Consider the following 22,168-nt stretch of genomic DNA (forward strand, 5'->3'; position numbering starts at 1 on the left):
TCTGGAAAATATTTGTGCAGCGGTGGAGGATTGAAGTGGCTGAGAGGTAAAACCTGGACAGCTTTAATGAGCGGCTGTGTGACGGACAGATGGACGGCGGTAATACTACAGGAGCTCATGGTCAGCTGGTATAGAGCCTTATAGGGTTAAAGCTGCACAGCCGCTATGAAGGGAAAGTAACACGCTCAAAATAACAACCTGTGAGGGTGTCAGTCGGGGAAAACCCTGTCACTGAGCAGCTGAACACGTCACACAGAGATCCTAGGGCGGGGCAAAACATCCTGACTTACAGGTATATCAGTTTATTTACACCTGACAGAGGGTCCAACAGGACTGTAGATATCAGAGGAGTTTATACTGAAGTCTGATGTAAAGCCTCCTTTACATCCAGTCAGACCTAATCTGGTTTAAAGTGAGGTTACTGATGTAAACGCTCAGTCACATCCAGTCAGACTTAATCTGGTTTAAAGTGAGGTTACTGATGTAAACGCTCAGTCACATCCAGTCAGACTTAATCTGGTTTAAAGTGAGGTTACTGATGTAAACGCTCAGTCACATCCAGTCAGACTGACTTGATTTCTTAGAAGTGGTTTTAGTTCCCTGTCAAACATGAGCGTATTTTTAACCTGATCCTGAAACAGAAACTGCAGAAGACTGCAGCGCTGCTGTTCAGATGAATGCATGTATTTATGGGGGTTATTTATGTGACTTCCTTTTCTAGGCGCTGTGAATCTGAATCATCCAGGCTGTACAGAGAGGAACTGAGCCAAAACGACCCTGAGCTGGAGCTGAGCTCTGCTGTTCAGGTCTGAGCTGTTCCTGCATCGTTAGAGAGGGATGTCCTACTGACTGGTCTATAGGGTTATTTTTCAGTTGGTCCTCTAAAGATTCTCAAAAACATCACCAGCCTTTACAAAAGTTTCACTCATATCGCTGCATGGCTGTTTACTGTTGATGACATAGCATACACGCTAACCATCATGCTACGGTACAGGCGGACAGGTGGACAGGTGGACAGGTGACGGGTGGACAGGTGACGGGTGGACAGGTGACAGGTGGACAGGTGGACAGTTGACAGGTGGACAGGTGACAGGTGGACAGGTGGACAGGTGGGCAGGTGGACAGGTGACAGGTGGACAGTTGACAGGTGGACAGGTGACAGGTGGACAGATGACAGGTGGACAGATGACAGGTGGACAGGTGGGCAGGTGGACAGGTGACAGGTGGAGAGTTGACAGGTGGACAGGTGAGAGGTGGACAGGTGGACAGTTGACAGGTGGACAGGTGGACAGTTGACGGGTGGACAGGTGGACAGGTGACAGGTGGACAGTTGACAGGTGGACAGGTGACAGGTGGACAGGTGGACAGGTGACAGGTGGACAGATGACAGATGGACAGTTGACAGGTGGACAGGTGACAGGTGGACAGGTGGACAGGTGGGCAGGTGGACAGGTGACAGGTGGACAGATGACAGATGGACAGGTGACAGGTGGACAGATGACAGGTGGACAGGTGACAGGTGGAGAGTTGACAGGTGGACAGGTGAGAGGTGGACAGGTGGACAGTTGACAGGTGGACAGTTGACGGGTGGACAGGTGGACAGGTGGACAGGTGACAGGTGGAGAGTTGACAGGTGGACAGGTGAGAGGTGGACAGGTGGACAGTTGACAGGTGGACAGGTGGACAGTTGATGGTTGGACAGGTGGACAGGTGGACAGGTGACAGGTGGACAGATGACAGGTGGACAGGTGGACAGGTGGAGAGTTGACAGGTGGACAGGTGACAGGTGGACAGGTGGACAGGTGGGCAGGTGGACAGGTGACAGATGGACAGGTGACAGGTGGACGGATGACAGGTGGACAGATGACAGGTGGACAGGTGGACAGGTGGACAGGTGGGCAGGTGGACAGGTGACAGGTGGAGAGTTGACAGGTGGACAGGTGAGAGGTGGACAGGTGGACAGTTGACAGGTGGACAGGTGGACAGTTGACGGGTGGACAGGTGGACAGGTGACAGGTGGACAGTTGACAGGTGGACAGGTGACAGGTGACAGGTGGACAGGTGACAGGTGGACAGGTGGACAGGTGGACAGGTGACAGGTGGGCGGGTGGACAGGTGATAGGTGGACAGGTGACAGGTGGACAGGTGACAGGTGGACAGGTTACAGGTGGACAGGTGGACAGGTGACAGGTGGACAGATGACAGGTGGACAGGTGACGGGTGGACAGGTGACAGGTGGACAGATGACAGGTGGACAGATGACAGGTGGACAGTTGACAGGTGGACAGTTGACAGGTGGACAGGTGACAGGTGGACAGGTGGACAGATGACAGGTGGACAGGTGGACAGGTGACAGGTGGACAGGTGACAGGTGGATAGGTGGACAGATGACAGGTGGACAGGTGGACAGGTGGACAGGTGACAGGTGGACAGTTGACAGGTGGACAGGTGACAGGTGGACAGGTGACAGGTGGACAGGTGACAGGTGGACAGGTGGACAGGTGGACAGGTGACAGCAGCAGAAACACATGAAGCTGCAGATCATGGAATATCCCTCTCAGAGAGAGCATTTATGTTTACATGGATATCTCTCTCATGCACTGATGATTACTTTTGGAGAAAAAAGGTCAACAAATGTACATTTGTGGACGGGCGGTCCACCCCAGTCTGATCTCTTTGTGGGACACTGAGCAGGGCTCACTGGTACGGCACGCTGCTGCTGCTGAGGAACATCTGGGTGGAATCGGTCTTTGTGTTCAGTTGTGTTCATTAGCAGTTTGATCATGATATAAACACACTGACTGGAGTATTCTCACACTTTTATCAGACTTTAACGCCCAGAACTGCTTTAAGTATCTGTCATTCTGTATCATAGAGTATCCAGCTCTCCTCAACCCTTCTCCTCTGGCCGTCTCTCTCTCTCGGAGCTGAGCCTGGCGGGGAATAATTGCTTAAGCATGTGTTGTGGAGGGGGAATGCTGCTGGCTCTGACGGAGAGGAGGGACGCGTGGCTGAGGGGCTTAAGTAGCAGGTGGGATCTGAACGGACGGATTCATAAAGAACAGCAGCTACAGTAGGAGCAGAAACATGAAAATGTGGAGCCGGGGGAGGATTTTATGAGCCAGGATGTAACAAACGCTGCACTTTAGCAGTGCTGGTAAAAACCTCAGACTGTGTTTCATCTGCAGATGAGCTTTGAGGACATGTGGAGAGAATTTCCTGGTAGAAGCTCTACAGGAGATCACACCAACACGCATGCACACAATGATCCAGCCCCACTGAGGCACAGACCGGCCTTTGTCATGCTAAACACAAGCTGCCTGTTCACTGCTGATTGGTTGGCCCACTTTAGGGCTCTGAGGCCCGGAGGGGGTTAAAGCGAGAAGAAAGGCTGTGGGGGGTGGGGGTCGAGGAATGTGGGTGTGTGGGGGAGAAGAATGCCTCATCCTGAGTGGGCTTAAAGGTGTTCACAAATACACGGATCTCATTACCTTTAATTAGCCTCTATGTAACAGCTGAGGCCACACACACATTAACACACACACACACACAGGTCACACTGGGACACCCCCCACCCCCAGCTATCATCTGAGTCCACCTTTAATCAAACATGTTCACTCTAATCCAGATCACCTTTTTATCTACCTGTCATGAAGTCTGAGCTCCTCTCTTATTTCACTGCAGACGAAAACCAGGGATGTAAGATCCAGGAAGAGCGGATGAGGAGGGAGTCTGTGCACCAATCATCCACACTGTTGCTCTCTTTAAACCCTTTTCCACCAGTTTGTCCTGTCTGCTGCCTGTAAGTTCATTCAGCCTCTCCTGTGAGAGTCAGACTTCAGAGAATTACAGATTCTGTCCACCACTCCTGCCGTCTCACCCTGGACCTAGGGTCTCACACTGGACCTAGAGTCTCACACTGGACCTAGAGTCTCACACTGGACCTACGGTCTCACCCTGGACCTAGGGTCTCACACTGGACCTAGAGTCTCACACTGGACCTACGGTCTCACCCTGGACCTAGAGTCTCACACTGGACCTAGAGTCTCACACTGGACCTACGGTCTCACCCTGGACCTAGAGTCTCACACTGGACCTACGGTCTCACACTGGACCTAGAGTCTCACACTGGACCTAGAGTCTCACACTGGACCTAGGGTCTCACACTGGACCTAGGGTCTCACACTGGACCTAGAGTCTCACACTGGACCTAGGGTCTCACACTGGACCTACGGTCTCACCCTGGACCTAGGGTCTCACACTGGACCTAGAGTCTCACACTGGACCTAGGGTCTCACACTGGACCTAGAGTCTCACACTGGACCTAGGGTCTCACACTGGACCTACGGTCTCACCCTGGACCTAGGGTCTCACACTGGACCTAGAGTCTCACACTGGACCTAGGGTCTCACCCTGGACCTAGGGTCTCACACTGGACCTAGAGTCTCACACTGGACCTAGGGTCTCACACTGGACCTACGGTCTCACCCTGGACCTAGGGTCTCACACTGGACCTACGGTCTCACCCTGGACCTAGGGTCTCACACTGGACCTAGAGTTTCACACTGGACCTAGAGTCTCACACTGGACCTAGAGTCTCACACTGGACCTAGAGTCTCACACTGGACCTAGGGTCTCACACTGGACCTAGAGTCTCACACTGGACCTAGGGTCTCACACTGGACCTAGAGTCTCACACTGGACCTAGGGTCTCACATTGGTTGGGCCATATCGAGCTATGTCGGGCCATGTCGGGCCATGTTAGGCCATGCTGGGCCATGCTGGGCCATGTTGGGCCATGCTGGGCTTTGGAGCCTCATGTGGCCCTGCTCTGTGATTGTGGAGGTCTCCATCATTGAGTCGGACTCACATATCCTGATGAACAGACACAGCTCTGTAGAGTCCCAAACAGGATAAACAGTCCAGAAAATGGAGGGGTGGTCATTAAGAGGACAGACAGAAACCTGCAGACTGAAAAGCCTGAGTCCATCACTGGTACAGCTAGCTTCTTCTCACATAGCGCTGCTCTTAGATGATACCTGATAGGCCACAGGAGGGTCTGATCATCTGATGTGATGTTCAGACAGTCTGCAGGAGTTTACGGGGATCTAAAACAGGAAATGACCACGGACAGCAAAGGTCTCAAATCCTGGAATCATGATGGGATCCAGGACCAGAACAGAGCCACAGAGCTGCAGAGAGAGAGTGATTGTAGAGGAGTGATCAGGGGACGCTGCAGGGCTCTGGGAGTGAGACGAGAACTTAGGCACAACTCCCATAATCCTTTACAAAGAGAGAGAAAGGCGAGGCCGGGGCGGGGGGTAAAAGGACTGAGCTACAGTGACAACAGCCAAATACACACAGGACTGGACACACACACATCCAGCACACACACAGAGCAAGGGTCGGCGTGAACGAGGGCGGACGCCGGCTGAATAACAAGTTAACAAACACAGGAGCCAATCAGGGCAGAGGACGACCCGGGCCTCCATCTCTCAGCCATCAGGATGTCAGAGGTTTGAAAACTAGACCGGGGTGGGGAGTCAGTCAGACTCTCTTAACCACGAAAATATCCACCGTGTTTCTGAGTGGGCGGAGTCTGTCTGCTCATCCAATCACCAGTAACCAGCGGAAACCCAGAACCAGCTCCAATCTTGGTATCAAACAGGTCTCAGCTCTACTACAGTCATAGACCAGTCCGTCACACTGGGATCTTGATGACCTGGTTTTAGCTAGGATGGCACCTCAGGGGTTTGGGGGTCAAACGAAAAGGTCACGAGGTCACATGGTTTAAAGGAGCAGGCGAAAAGGCTTTGAAATATTTATGCTCTGAGCGTGACGGCAGCGGTGCTCCGAGGACTTTAATGCTCAGTTTATGAAGTGATGAAACACGAGGAAGAGGAGGAGGAGGAGGAAGAGGATGAGGGCCTTTAAAGGGACAGTACAAACTTTTAAAAACATGTGATGGTGGTCGAAACCAGCATTACTCAACCACAGAGCCAGACTGTTGAAAAACACCTCTGCAAGAGCCACAATCCAAGTCAGGGATCCTCTGAGCCACATGAGGCTCCAGACCCACATGAGGCTCCAGACCCACATGAGGCTCCAGACCCACATGAGGCTCCAGACCCACATGAGGCTCCAGACCCAAATGAGGCTCCAGACCCACATGAGGCTCCAGACCCACATGAGGCTCCAGACCCAAATGAGGCTCCAGACCCACATGAGGCTCCAGACCCACATGAGGCTCCAGACCCACATGAGGCTCCAGACCCAAATGAGGCTCCAGACCCACATGAGGCTCCAGACCAATGGTTTCAGACTTTTTTTGCCCAAGGCACACCATATTAACGTCCTTGTAAATAGCCTCTTTAGCATGTGTAGCAACAGTCCCTGCTGCATGCACTGTGAGCTAGTGCCAGCTACATCAGTGTGGTTACAGAGTTTCCTTTTGTAGCACCCTGACACTATGCAGCTCCCCAGGTTTATCCCCAGTCACCCTGTTCCTATTTTCTCTCTCTCTCCTGTTGAGATGGACAAGTAACAAGGGAAGAGGTTGCACAGAGGATGACAAGACACCAGGAGTGTCCCACCAGAGGATATTCTTAATTTTCTTCCACTTTTCTCACTCCTGAAACTTGTTAGCTTGTTTTACAAAGAGGAGTGTGTTCATGGATGTTCTCCATACCCATTTATGAACATTTATGGTCTGACTTGTGCTAACATGGAGATAAAACTATGTGGATCACAGCTGTTAGAGGCACCATACCTCCGATTTTCTAAGTAAAAGCATGTCATATTTTTACATGTAAATTTACATTTGCATATTTAACAGATAACAGATGGACTGAGAGCATGCAATGCAGTAAGGACACTGGTTATAGTCTCTTTAGTTGTTGCATAGTTGTAGTGCTTATGTAAAGTCAGACGAATGCTCAAGGCACACCAGAGCACCACAGCAGAGTAGACCCAGGCGTTGAGGATCACTGCTCTAAAGGATCAGTTTATGAAGTAATCACAGCCATGGATCTCTCTGAAGACACAAACAGCCCAGTTACAGATCAATAAATGTGCAGTAAGTGACCTGTGCCACTACACACCTGCTGCTACGGTGGCCCTAAAGGTCAACTACAAAAACATTTGCTTAAATGCAAAAACTTGTGCAAGAAAATGTCTTTAAATGCCAGTCAGCACATTCATTAACACCAGAAACATGTCATGGAAGGCAGAGACACTGTAAAAACACTACAGACCTCTGCTGCAGGCAAAAGCAGAAAGCTTTTTAAAAATGCTTTCATGAAGCAAAACCAAAAAAAAAAAAAACATCTAGGAAGACAGAAAAGCTGAGTGAGCACAAAACCTTTCACAGACACAGAAATACTCTAAGAGTTTGTTCTGCAGCATCACATCCTTCTCTGTTTGTTAGAGGACTCTAATAGAGAGAGAGTACTGGTCTGTAAAGTGATCTGGATCCACCGTGCGCCCCTCTGCTCCCGTCCTGCTGAGTCTTCGTGGGTCGGTTTTACGCACAGACAGCCTCTGGCCCCGTCCTGCTGAGTCTTCGTGGGTCGGTTTTACGCACAACCAGCCTCTGTGCGCTCTTATCAGTCCTCCTCCTTCTCCTCCCTCTGCTCTCTTTAAGTTCCCCGGCAGGGATCAGGCTCTGCCCCCCTCTCTGCTCCGTTACCGGACTGGAATCAGCTCCATCCTGCCCGGAAAACTTTCTCATGGAGAGACCAGGGGCCGCAGCGCCCCCAGTGGGGACACAGGGGTCTGCAGAGACCGGCCTGGTGGAGAGGACGTGAGGTGGTCTGTTATTATCGGAGGAGTTATTAAAGCAGACCCGGGGAGGGGGGTCCTCCAAACCCTTGGTCCGGGTTGTAGTCCTGTTTGTTTGTTTATTTATTTATTTATTTATTTATAGCAGTGTTACTCAGCCAAATAGCCAGACTGTTGAAAAAGACCTTTACAAGAGCAGCACAGAGTGGTGAGAAGAGGCAAAAACGGGTTAAATAGCAATAAAAATAAGTCAAAGGTCACAACAAAAGAAAGCGGCTGAAACTGGTGAGAAGTGACAGAAAATGACCGAAAAGTGACTCAAATGGGCAAAAAGCGGTAAAAAAAAAGTGCTAAAAACTGGGTGAAAAGTGGCATTAACAGGTTAAAGTGTCAATAAAAATAAAACAGTCAAAAATGTCAAAAAACGGCTGAAAGGGGGCAGATGGCAAAAACTGAGTGAAAAAGGGCAAAAATTGGGGGGAGAAAAAGAAACAAAAAAAAAAAAGCAAAAACACAGGGACACAAATGGGAAAAAGCAGAAAAAAATCTGAAAAACTGGGTGAAAAGTGGCATAAATGGGTTAAGCAGCAATAAAAATAAGTTAAAGGGACAAAAATGGTGAAAAAGCAGCACAGACACAGAAACAGGAGGGGGGAAATAGCAAATCCCAAAAAGCAGGATAAATGAGGCAAAAATGGACTAAAAGGAGCAACAAATGTCAAACACAGGCGCTGGAAACACCCAGACAACTAAGACAGTCTGATGCTGCAGCCGGGGACTTGGGCGGACACCCACAGAAGGTTCTCCAGACTTCACTTCTTTATTTTTGAACACATCTAAATAACAAAGTCTCTGTCACTTTCTATCAGAGTTTCTCTGGCAGCTGATAGACGCTACTGTTGCCCTCTTGTTGCTTAGCACTCCTAATAACAGCACAGTCTTCTTCTACTCAACTCTGCATCCCTGAATGTTGCTCACTGACGACACATGGTGGCGAAAACTGTAAATTACACCCAAAGCTTTTCAAGGTTAATAACAGCTTAAATAGCGTCACAGCTGAGAAAAACAAATGAATACTGACTTTATAAACATTAACTACAATACTCTAAAACCTCTGTAAATTAATCCGAGTGCATTACTCAATGAAGTTCACCAAAACAATAGTTAAGGGGGTCCAGGGGATCCCTAATGTTAACTTGGGTCAACAATAAAAATAAAGATTTTAACTGACCTCTAACGCTGACCATTAAAGCCTTCTGCCAAAATGACAAATGTGACCTGTAACGGGTCATTTCTGAGGTCAAAGGTTCTGTTTCTAAGGCTTTCTTTGGAAATAATATTTGAAATGAAGACATAAAAGAGCCAGACGTTGACGATCACTGATTAGAGCTCCTGATGTTTTAATAAGGCTCCTAAAATGATGATCAGTGAGGAGACCAGGTCTTTCAGAGACCTCGGACTGGGTTACTGTGTTCCTGGTCTGTTCAGGACTGACATGAGGACAGAGGAGAGGAAGAGTGAAAGTTCAGGAACACGCTCCAGGACAGATTTAACCATTTTTCCTAATCTACACCAGTAAAGTCAGGCCGGACACGATAACGACCACATCGAATACATACACCAACATAACTGTAGCTACTATTATCTATAACTACCACATAGAATATATACACCAACATAACTGTAGCTACTATTATATATAACTACCACATAGAATATATACACCAACATAACTGTAGCTACTATTATCTATAACTACCACATAGAATATATACACCAACATAACTGTAGCTACTATTATCTATAACTACCACATAGAATATATACACCAACATAACTGTAGCTACTATTATCTATAACTACCACATAGAATATATACACCAACATAACTGTAGCTACTATTATATATAACTACCACATAGAATATATACACCAACATAACTGTAGCTACTATTATCTATAACTACCACATAGAATATATACACCAACATAACTGTAGCTACTATTATCTATAACTACCACATAGAATATATACACCAACATAACTGTAGCTACTATTATATATAACTACCACATAGAATATATACACCAACATAACTGTAGCTACTATTATCTATAACTACCACATAGAATATATACATCAACATAACTGTAGCTACTATTATCTATAACTACCACATAGAATATATACACCAACATAACTGTAGCTACTATTATCTATAACTACCACATAGAATATATACACCAACATAACTGTAGCTACTATTATCTATAACTACCACATAGAATATATACACCAACATAACTGTAGCTACTATTATCTATAACTACCACATAGAATATATACACCAACATAACTGTAGCTACTATTATCTATAACTACCACATAGAATATATACACCAACATAACCGTAGCTACTATTATCTATAACAACCACATAGAAAATATACACCCATACAACTGTAGCTACTATTATCTATAACAACCACATAGAATATATACACCAATACAACTGTAGCTACTATTATCTATAACTACCACATAGAATATATATACCAATACAACTGTAGCTACTATTACCTATAACTACCACATAGAATATATATACCAATAAAACTGTAGCTACTATTATCTATAACAACCACATAGAATATATACACCAATACAACTGTAGCTACTATTATCTATAACTACCACATAGAATATATATACCAATACAACTGTAGCTACTATTATCTATAACAAACACATAGAATATATACACCAATACAACTGTAGCTACTATTATCTATAACTACCACATAGAATATATACACCAATACAACTGTAGCTACTATTATCTATAACAAACACATAGAATATATACACCAATACAACTGTAGCTACTATTATCTATAACTACCACATAGAATATATACACCAACATAACTGTAGCTACTATTATCTATAACTACCACATAGAATATATACACCAACATAACTGTAGCTACTATTATCTATAACTACCACATAGAATATATATACCAATAAAACTGTAGCTACTATTATCTATAACAACCACATAGAATATATACACCAATACAACTGTAGCTACTATTATCTATAACTACCACATAGAATATATATACCAATACAACTGTAGCTACTATTACCTATAACTACCACATAGAATATATATACCAATAAAACTGTAGCTACTATTATCTATAACAACCACATAGAATATATACACCAATACAACTGTAGCTACTATTATCTATAACTACCACATAGAATATATATACCAATACAACTGTAGCTACTATTATCTATAACAAACACATAGAATATATACACCAATACAACTGTAGCTACTATTATCTATAACTACCACATAGAATATATACACCAATACAACTGTAGCTACTATTATCTATAACAAACACATAGAATATATACACCAATACAACTGTAGCTACTATTATCTATAACTACCACATAGAATATATACACCAACATAACTGTAGCTACTATTATCTATAACTACCACATAGAATATATACACCAACATAACTGTAGCTACTATTATCTATAACTACCACATAGAATATATATACCAATACAACTGTAGCTACTATTATCTATAACAAACACATAGAATATATACACCAATACAACTGTAGCTACTATTATCTATAACTACCACATAGAATATATACACCAACATAACTGTAGCTACTATTATCTATAACTACCACATAGAATATATACACCAACATAACTGTAGCTACTATTATCTATAACAACCACATAGAATATATACACCAATACAACTGTAGCTACTATTATCTATAATTACCACATAGAATATATACACCATTACAACTGTAGCTACTATTATCTATAACTACCACATAGAATATATACACCAACATAACTGTAGCTACTATTATCTATAACTACCACATAGAATATATACACCAACATAACTGTAGCTACTTTTATCTATAACAACCACATAGAATATATACACCAATAAAACTGTAGCTACTATTATCTATAACTACCACATAGAATATATACACCAACATAACTGTAGCTACTTTTATCTAGAGTTTTACCTGTATAAACCCCCCTACAAGCTTATTGATTCAGCGTATTCAGGGGCGGTTTTAGTGAATTAGAGGCCCCAGGCAAAGATCAATGTGAGGCCCCCCCTAATATCACTCACCTCATCTTCTTTGATGACCGTCATATGAACGGGATTTAACAGGAGCAGTACAATGTGCAGTGGCCACTAAAAACACATTTAACTCCATTCAGTGTAAGAAAATCTGCATTATTACTATCTGTTAGGTTAAATATTAGTGAATAGTTGGTGACATCAAGCTGAACAAAGTGCTCCACCTTAGGTAGAGAATAAACAAATGTAAATCTGACATCTCTTCCAAAGAGAGATGAGAATAAAGACTCTATGCTTAAATGACTTTAATGCACAAACTTTGGCTTCTCTGAATCATTTTCTGAAGCTCGTGTGCTCTCCTGTTCTAGGGTTTCATGTTTTCAGATACAATATCTTAGTAAGTGTATCTGGCCCAAGGTCCCATTAAGAACTTGATTAAGAACTTAATACGGTCAATTTGTTTTTCTGCATCAAATCAGCTGTATTACATGAGTTTTTATTATGTTATTAAGAGAAAAATACAATAGGCTCTATTTTCAGTCATTTTTTTCATTGAATCATACTGTACTGTAGGACAACAGGAGTGTCAAACTCATTTTGGGTCAGGGGCCGGATATGCTCCAATGAGGCGTCCTGTTGGCTGGGGAATTTTTTAGCAACATCTATACAACCAAAGCTGATGTAAAGGCTGCTGTAATGTTTATAAAGAGAAATGATCCAATATTAGATGCAGCCACCACTTTAATGAGTGCTGCATGTCTGCACACTAAAGGGTTAATTAGCTACTTAAGAGGGAGAATTTACCTGCAGGTAATCTAAACAGGTGAGGCAAAAATATGCTGTCCTAGTAACATATGACCATTTTTACAGATTTTAATGTTTTTAGGACCCACTGATGAAGAATTTACAAGACTGTAATATTCATTATAGATATACATTTACATGAATGTTTATGGATTTAAAACAGCAACCTGTCGTCGACAACGTCTGATCTGACCCGTATTCTACTGGGCCTGGGATCATTGCACAGAGTCCAACGAGGAGACGAGAGAAAGAGAGACAGAGAGAGAGACAGACAGACAGACAGAGAGAGACAGACACAGAGAGAGAGATAGAGAGAGAGAGAGAGAGAGAGAGAGAGAGAGAGAGAGAGAGGCAGACAGACAGAGAGAGACAGACACAGAGAGAGACACAGAGAGAGACAGAGAGAGAGAGAGAGACAGACAGACACAGAGAGAGACACAGAGAGAGAGAGAGAGAGAGAGAGAGAGAGAGAGAGAGAGACAGACAGACAGAGAGAGAGACACAGAGAGAGACAGACACAGAGAGAGACACAGAGAGAGAGAGAGACAGACAGACAGACAGAGAGAGACAGACACAGAGAGAGACACAGAGAGAGAGAGAGAGAGAGAGAGACAGACAGACAGACAGACAGAGAGAGACAGACACAGAGAGAGACACAGAGAGAGAGAGAGAGAGAGAGAGAGAGACAGACAGACAGAGAGAGAGACACACAGAGAGAGACACAGAGAGAGAGATAGAGAGAGAGAGAGAGACAGACAGACAGAGAGAGACAGACAGAGAGAGACACAGAGAGAGAGAGATAGAGAGAGAGAGAGACAGACAGACACAGAGAGAGACACAGAGAGAGAGAGAGAGACAGACAGACAGAGAGAGATAGACACAGAGAGAGACACAGAGAGAGATAGAGTGAGAGAGAGAGAGAGTGAGAGAGAGAGAGAGAGACAGACACAGAGAGAGAGATAGAGAGAGACAGAGAGAGAGAGAGAGAGAGAGATAGAGAGAGAGACAGACACAGAGAGAGAGATAGAGACAGAGAGAGAGAGAGAGAGAGAGAGAGAGAAAATAATAATTGTTTATTATTATTGTTATTATTTTTATTATTGTAATTATTATTGTTATTATTATTATTATTAATAATAATAATAATAATATTAGTGTTATTATTATCATTATTATTATTATTTTGTTATTATAATGATAATTATTATTATTATTATTATTATTATTCCTGTTATTAATATTATTTTTGTTATTATAATGATAATTATTATATGATTTTCTGTCAGCATGGCTGCTGTGTGTACATTAATGAGGAAAAAATCAACTTTAATGATTTTAGCAAACGGCTGCAGATTAACAGAGTGAAAAATGTAGGGGGTCTGAATACTTTCAGTAGCCACTGTCCCTGGTCTGGAAACTACATACCTGCACACTAGTACGCCTTAGTAAGCACTAGAGAAACCCTCAGACGAACCAACCAACAAGCCAAAATAAATTCCTTTGCAAGAGCCACAATCTAAGAGGTGAAAAGAGGCAAGAAAGTTTAGCTTTTTTAAGGTTTTCTGAGGGAATAATATTCCCAGAGGCCCCAGAGCCACAGTTTGAGTACCGCTGGTGTAGAGTAAAGAGTTTCAGTGTTTGTGAGTAAAAATATCAGCAGACATTAAAACAATGAGATTTGAACCCCAGCTCATCAAAGCAGATGTTAAACTCAGCTTTTACTTCTCTACCTCATGCCTGCAGGCTGTCATCAGCAGAGCTGCTGAATGAATAAAACTTTAACTCCAGGAAAGTCCAGCTGACTGTCTGACACCCTCAGAGTGTCTGTAGTCAGCATGAACAGCCAGAATCATTACAAATATCCTCCATCATTCATCAGAAATGTGAAAGGTTTCCTAGATGTGTTTGTGTCACACATGAAGAGGTCAGAGTTCAGGACTTCCTCCTCTTCTCTTCTTTCATCCAAATAAAGGGAGATTCCATCAAACCTGAGCGGCTCATTTCTACTAGAGCGTTCAGACCAGGGGTGTCAAACTCAACCACAGCAGGGGCCAGATTCTGGACTAAGGTCTAACCTGAGGGCCTACCAGGGTCAACACAACCTTAAACTGTCAACCTCATTTCACCAGTAATAAAATATGAAAAAAACAGCACTGATGATAAATCTTTTGGAAATTCAGAACAGTAACAATGACATTTAAAGGCTCAAATCTGAGTGATATTAAAAAGACAAAAATAAGGTTTTAAAGAACAGATATATGAGGAGAAAGTTGAAATTTTAAGTTCGAAAGGTCAAAATTTGACTTAGAATTTAAAACTGTGAATCTCAAAGATAAAAATGTGACATATAAAGTCCACATATGAGTTGAAAAGGTCAAAGCTTGAAATGAAAAGTCAAAATCATTAGTTTGAGTCGTAATCTTGAGATGCAAAATTGAAAATATGAATTAAAACACAAATTAATTTCTCTGAAATTCTCTTAAATTCTAAATGATCCAGGTGAAGTTTGCATTCTCTAACCGGAGGGAATCTGCACACCTCATACTGGTGGGCCAGGTAGAATACGAATGTGATTAGATGTTGTGGGCCAGATATAATCATTCTACTGGCCGGATTTGGCCCCCAGGCCTTGAGTCTGACACCCCTGGTTTGAACAGACGTAAATCTGATTAATCAGAACAAAGAAGAGAGGCAGAAGGATGCAGGTGTACTGCGCTGTCTGACCACTAGATGTCAGTATAACACTAATCTATCACCATGCAGCTGATCAGGACTGGACGCTTAACGCCGTTTCAGACCGGGAGCGTGTTTTGCTGCTTGCGCGTGTCAGCTCTGGCTTCTGCCGGTGCAGCTTTCACACAGGGCGCGAGTTTGCTGCGTGTCAGCCACATTTTCCTGCTCTCAAAGCCCTATCCTTCCTCACGAGTTTTACCTGGATAAACCCCCCTACATGCTTATTGATTCAGTCTACAGAGGAAGTGTGTCGGGAACTTTTCAAAACAAAAGCATTCTGTACAAGTGAACGGAGTTTCTCTATAGAAATGCTAAACCAGGCTTTTACTTTGAAAAGCACAGACCAGAAAAGCATTCATACAGTGTTTATCTTTCCTGTGACATATTCTACTAGTGTGGAGACAGAAAGTTTCATTAATAGTAGATCTTTACAGAACAACTTTATCAAACAGGCACATTTAAGCTTGTGGCCTTCCTCAGGGTTATCCAGAAACACATTGTAAACATTTCTATGTGCATATTTGCCACAACCATGTAAACATGGCTCTCCATTTATCATTTCCTGTCTAATATGGTCACCAGCTGAACGTGCTGCACAGAAAAAATAGGCGAGACTTCTGAATCTCTGAACTCTCCGCGCCTGAACCGCGACGCTCATGCTGGCAGTCTGAAAGCCCTGACCTGTTACCATGCAATCAAATTGAAAATCCACACGTGTCGCGGTCAAGACGCGCGCGTCACGCTCCTAGTCTGAAACGGGCTTTAGACAGGAAATGATAAATGGAGAGCCATGTTTACATGGTTGTGGCAAATATGCACATAGAAATGTTTACAATGTGTTTCTGGATAACCCTGAGGAAGGCCACAAGCTTAAATGTGCCTGTTTGATAAAGTTGTTCTGTAAAGATCTACTATTAGTGAAGCTTTCTGTCTCCACACTGGTAGAATATGTCACAGGAAAGATAAACACTGTATGAATGCTTTTCTGGTTTGTGCTTTTAAAAGTAAAAGCCCGGTTTAGCATTTCTATAGAGAAACTCTGTTCACTTGTACAGAATGCTTTTATTTTGAAAAGTTCCCGACACACTTCCTCTGTACACTCATAGGCGGTTTTACCATTAAGCAAAGGTAGGCAATTGCCTGGGGCCTCATCCATAAGGGGGCCTCAAGAATATGTCTAGGTTTTTTTCCCTACAATTATAGCTCACTTGTGTTTTTGCCACTCCCCAGGTCAAAGAAAATTATTCATAGTAGGGCTGTCATGGTATACCGATTTTGATGATAACCATGGTATTAAAAACTTAAATTTCAATATGGTGTTAAAATTGTGGCTATGATAATATCGTGTAAATGATCCAGTGCCACTCCAGCACCGTCACAAGCCCTGAACATTTTTAATAAGCTCATCAATGTAACAGATCATCAACTCCTGCTCTCCTCTAACCTCTGTGCCATTCGAAACCATCCAGCCTCACTTCGGCGCTCCCTCTCTCTCCCTCTCCCTCTCCCCCTCCCCTCTCTCTCTCTCTCTCTCTCCCTCCTCTCTCTCCCTAGCTCTCTCTTTCCTCTCTCTCCTCTCTCTCTCTCCTCTCCCCCCTCTCCTCTCTCTGTCTCTCCCTCTCTCTCCCTCTCCCCCTCCCCCTCTCTCTCTCTCTCCCCCACTCCCCTCTCTCTCTCCCTCCTCTCTCTCTCTCCTTCCTCTCTCTCTCTCTCCCTACTCTCTCTCTCTCTCTCCATCTCTATCTCTCTCTCACTCTCCCCCTCTCTCTCTCCTCTCCCTCTCTTTCTCTCTCTTCTCCCTCTCTTTCTCTCTCCCTCCTCTCTCTCCCTTCCTCTTCCTCTCTCCCTCTCTCTCTCCCTCTCTCTCTCTCTTCCTCCCCTCTCTCTCTTCCTCTCTCCCCCTCCTCTCTCTCTCTCTCTCTCTCCCCCGCCTCTCTCTCTCTCCTCTCTCCTCTCCCTCCTCTCTCTCTCTCTCTCCCCCTCCTCTCTCTCTCTCGCTCTCTGCCTCTCTCTCTCTCTCCCCCTCCTCTCTCTCTCTCTCTCTCTCTCTCTCTCTCTCTCTCTCTCTCTCTCTGTCTCCCCCTCCTCTCTCTCTCTCTCTCTCTCTCTCTCGGTGTGGCCCCGCCTTCTCCGCGCTCCCCGCCACAGCAGCACGCGCACCGCTCGGTACCGGGGAAGATGGCAGAGCGGCAGCCTCAGAAGCTCGAAGGACGGGTGAAGATCGGCCATTACATCCTGGGAGACACGCTGGGAGTGGGAACCTTCGGAAAAGTGAAGAGTTAAGTCTGATCTGATTGGCTGTGGGTCACGGTACGGTGTTTCCGTTTACCGTGTCTGTCCGTTAACGGACGGAGCTGAAGTTACCGGTGGAGCGGTCAGGCAGACGATAGCGTAGCTCGACCTGTTTAGCGCATAGACGTGCTCACGTAGATGCTGCCTGGAGGGCTAGAGTTACGAGGCGCCATATTGGAGAGGGGTAAGCCCATCTGTAAAATAATACAAGTGTATTGATGAATCTTAGTCTGTGACAGTCATAAACGGCTGCTTGTTGTTAGGGTAACACATTAGTAAATTTTAACATTACTCTGGTTCATTTTAAATGTATTTAAATATCTTCAATATCACATCAATGACAATAGAAGATCTAGACACTCTGTATCAGGTAAATAGGGTCAATTCCGGTCACTTAATGGATTTCTTCTTATAAATATTTTATCATGTTCACAGGAGGAATTGACAACACTAGTAGGAATTCTTAAATCCTTTCCCAGTCATAGACTTGTATTCATTTCTCGCTGCGGTACCCCTCTCCAACATGGCGCCCGCGTAGCCGTAGCCAAGGCCTGCTAGCTTCTACGTGAGCCCGTCTACGGGACCCAGATGGGATTTAAAGCGTAGCCGTGTCTGTGAATGAGCCCGCTGTAAGTCAGGTCGTCTCTGTCGGTTATCAGCGCTGACAGGTGTGCTATTTACCGCTATTTACCTGTGCACGCGGCGGTCACACGCTCTGTGGAGCGGGAATTTCATCCGCTAAAGCGTGAACAGACGTAGTGTTTCATTTGACCGGTGAAGGACGGTAGCGTGTCCGCCCCTAGACCCAGACCCTGTCCCTGCTCCGCGGGCTCTCAGGTCTTTATTTACCGTGTTTCTATGGGTCTCTATGCTAGCGACAGTCAGCCTGTCAGAGCTAACAGAGCAGGTCGAGTCCTGTCCAGGTGTCAGTCCGGGATTGCTCCGGGATCTCTCCGGTACTGTGAGAGTGACCTTGTGAGCTCTGAGTCCGCCTGTCTGAGGGGGGTGTTAGCTTTAGCTTAGCGGGGTCAGCCCACCTGCAGGGAGTCGGGATAAAGACCCCAGGCTGTTTCAACCAGAGTCCTTCACAGGAAACCTTAGGTCTGATGAGAGGAAGAGTAGCTGTGTGAAGGTCTCAGCAGAGATTTGGCCCTCATTAAGACCCTTTATGAGGATTTAATTCACATTTAGACCCTTTATTAGGATTTAATCTACATTTAGACCCTCATTAAGACCCTTTACTAGGATTTAATCTACATTTAGACCCTCATTAAGACCCATTATGAGGATTTAATTCACATTTAGACCCTCATTAAGACCCTTTATGAGGATTTAATTCACATTTAGACCCTTTATTAGGATTTAATCTACATTAAGACTCTCATTAACACCCTTTATGAGGATTAAATTCACATTTAGACCCTTTATTAGGATTTAATCTACACTAAGACCCTAATTAAGACCCATTATGAGGATTTAATTCACATTTAGACCCTCATTAAGACCCATTATGAGGATTTAATCTACATTTAGACCCTCATTAAGACCCATTACTAGGATTTAATCTACATTTAGACCCTCATTAAGACCATTTATTAGGTTTTAACCGACAGACCCTTTACTAGGATTTAATCTACATTTAGACCCTCATTAAGACCATTTATTAGGTTTTAACCGACAGACCCTTTACTAGGATTTAATCTACATTTAGACCCTCATTAAAACCCTTTACTAGGATTTAATCTACATTTAGACCCTCATTTAGACCCTTTATGAGGATTTAATTCACATTTAGACCCTTTATTAGGATTAAATCAACATTTAGACCCTCACTAAGACCAATTACTAGGATTTAATCTACATTTAGACCCTCATTAAGACCCTTTATGAGGATTTAATTCACATTTAGACCCTTAATGAGGATTTAATTCACATTTAGACCCTTTATTAGGATTTAATCTACATTAAGACCCTCATTAAGACCCATTACTAGGATTTAATCTACATTTAGACCCTCATTAAGACCCTTTATGAGGATTTAATTCACATTTAGACCCTTTATGAGGATTGAATCTACATTTAGACCCTCATTAAGACCATTTATTAGGTTTTAACCGACAGACCCTTTACTAGGATTTAATCTACATTTAGACCCTCATTTAGACCCTTTATCAGGATTTAATCTACATTTAGACCCTCATTTAGACCCTTTATTAGGATTTAATCTACATTAAGACCCTCATTAAGACCCTTTATGAGGATTAAATTCACATTTAGACCCTTTATTAGGATTTAATCTACATTTAGACCCTCATTAAGACCCTTTACTAGGATTTAATCTACATTTAGACCCTCATTAAGACCCATTATGAGGATTTAATTCACATTTAGACCCTCATTAAGACCCTTTATGAGGATTTAATTCACATTTAGACCCTTTATTAGGATTTAATCTACACAAAGACCCTAATTAAGACCCATTATGAGGATTTAATTCACATTTAGACCCTTTACTAGGATTTAATCTACATTTAGACCCTCATTAAGACCCTTTATTAGGATTTAATCTACATTTAGACCCTCATTAAGACCCTTTACTAGGATTTAATCGACATTTAGACCCTCATTAAGACCATTTACTAGGATATAATCTACATTTAGACCCTTCTAAAGACCCTTTATGAGGATTTAATTCACATTTAGACCCTTTATTAGGATTTAATCTACATTTAGACCCTCATTAAGACCCTTTACTAGGATTTAATCGACATTTAGACCCTCATTAAGACCCTTTACTAGGATTTAATCGACATTTAGACCCTCATTAAGACCCTTTATTAGGATTTATTTCACATTTAGACCCTTTACTAGGATTTAATCTACATTTAGACCCTCATTAAGACCCTTTGCTAGGATTCAATCTACATTTATACCCTCATTAAGACCCTTTACCAGGAATTAATCTATATTTAGACCCTCATTAAGACCCTTTATTAGGATTTAATCTACATTTAGACCTTCATTAAGACCCTTTATTAGGATTTAATTCACATTTAGACCCTTTATTAGGATTTAATCTACATTTAGACCCTCATTAAGACCCTTTATTAGGATTTAATTCACATTTAGACCCTTTATTAGGATTTAATCTACATTTAGACCCTCATTAAGACCCTTTATTAGGATTTAATCTACATTTAGACCTTCATTAAAACTCTTTACTAGGATTTAATCTACATTTAGACCCTCATTAAGACCCTTTATTAGGATTTATTTCACATTTAGACCCTTTATTAGGATTTAATCTACATTTAGACCCTCATTAAGACCCTTTACTAGGATTCAATCTATATTTATACCCTCATTAAGACCCTTTACCAGGAATTAATCTACATTTAGACCCTCATTAAGACCCTTTACTAGGATTTAATCTACATTTAGACCTTCATTAAAAACCTTTACTAGGATTTAATCTACATTTAGACCCTCATTAAGACCCTTTATGAGGATTTAATTCACATTTAGACTCTTTATTAGGATTTAATCTACATTTAGACCCTCATTAAGACCCATTATGAGGATTTAATTCACATTTAGACCCTTTATTAGGATTTAATCTACATTTAGACCCTCATTAAGACCCTTTACCAGGAATTAATCTACATTTAGCCCCTTATTAAGACCCTTTACTAGGATTTAATCTACATTTAGACCTTCATTAAAACCCTTTACTAGGATTTTATCTACATTTAGACCCTCATTAAGACCCTTTATGAGGATTTAATTCACATTTAGACTCTTTATTAGGATTTAATCTACATTTAGACCCTCATTAAGACCCATTATGAGGATTTAATTCACATTTAGACCCTTTATTAGGATTTAATCTACATTTAGACCCTCATTAAGACCCTTTACTAGGATTTAATCTACATTTAGACCTTCATTAAAACCCTTTACAAGGATTTAATCTACATTTAGACCTTCATTAAGACCCTTTATTAGGATTTAATCTACATTTAGACCCTCATTAAGACCCTTTACTAGGATTTAATCTACATTAAGACCTTCATTAAGACCCTTTATGAGGATTTAATCTACATTTAGACCTTCATTAAAACCCTTTACTAGGATTTAATCTACATTTAGACCCTCATTAAGACCCTTTATTAGGATTTAATTCACATTTAGACCCTTTATTAGGATTTAATCTACATTTAGACCCTCATTAAGACCATTTATTAGGTTTTAACCGACAGTTAGACTCTTATTAGGATTTTATCTATATTTAGACCCTCATTAAGACCCTTTATTAGGATTTAATCTACATTTAGACCCTTTATTAGGATTTAATCTACATTTAGACCCTCATTAAGACCCTTTACTAGGATTTAATC

The 22,168-nt window shown here is 42.7% G+C and overlaps 2 protein-coding genes across 3 annotated transcripts in view; one reads left to right on the forward strand and one right to left on the reverse strand.

The window, feature by feature from the left end:
* Window positions 1-978: 978 nt before the first annotated feature.
* Window positions 979-2,785, reverse strand: LOC121511742 (keratin-associated protein 16-1-like). Its single transcript, XM_041790504.1, has 2 exons — window positions 2,641-2,785; window positions 979-2,534 (listed from the first exon to the last, which is right to left on the reverse strand). Exons 1-2 carry the CDS (start codon window positions 2,783-2,785, stop codon window positions 979-981), a joined length of 1,701 nt encoding a protein of 566 aa, XP_041646438.1.
* Window positions 2,786-17,625: 14,840 nt separating this feature from the next.
* prkaa2 (protein kinase, AMP-activated, alpha 2 catalytic subunit) overlaps window positions 17,626-22,168 on the forward strand; it is a 75,634-nt gene continuing 71,091 nt past the window's right edge. The window contains exon 1 of one of the 2 annotated variants that reach the window (XM_041790540.1): window positions 17,626-17,757. In XM_041790540.1, the coding sequence (XP_041646474.1) occupies window positions 17,658-17,757 (100 nt within the window). In that variant the 5' untranslated portion in view covers window positions 17,626-17,657. Of the gene's footprint in view, window positions 17,758-17,845; window positions 17,956-22,168 lie in introns of those variants that run through there. The other variant, XM_041790541.1, reaches the window with a different exon arrangement.

Source organism: Cheilinus undulatus, linkage group 7 (assembly GCF_018320785.1).
Source record: "Cheilinus undulatus linkage group 7, ASM1832078v1, whole genome shotgun sequence".
Lineage (NCBI taxonomy): Eukaryota > Metazoa > Chordata > Actinopteri > Labriformes > Labridae > Cheilinus > Cheilinus undulatus.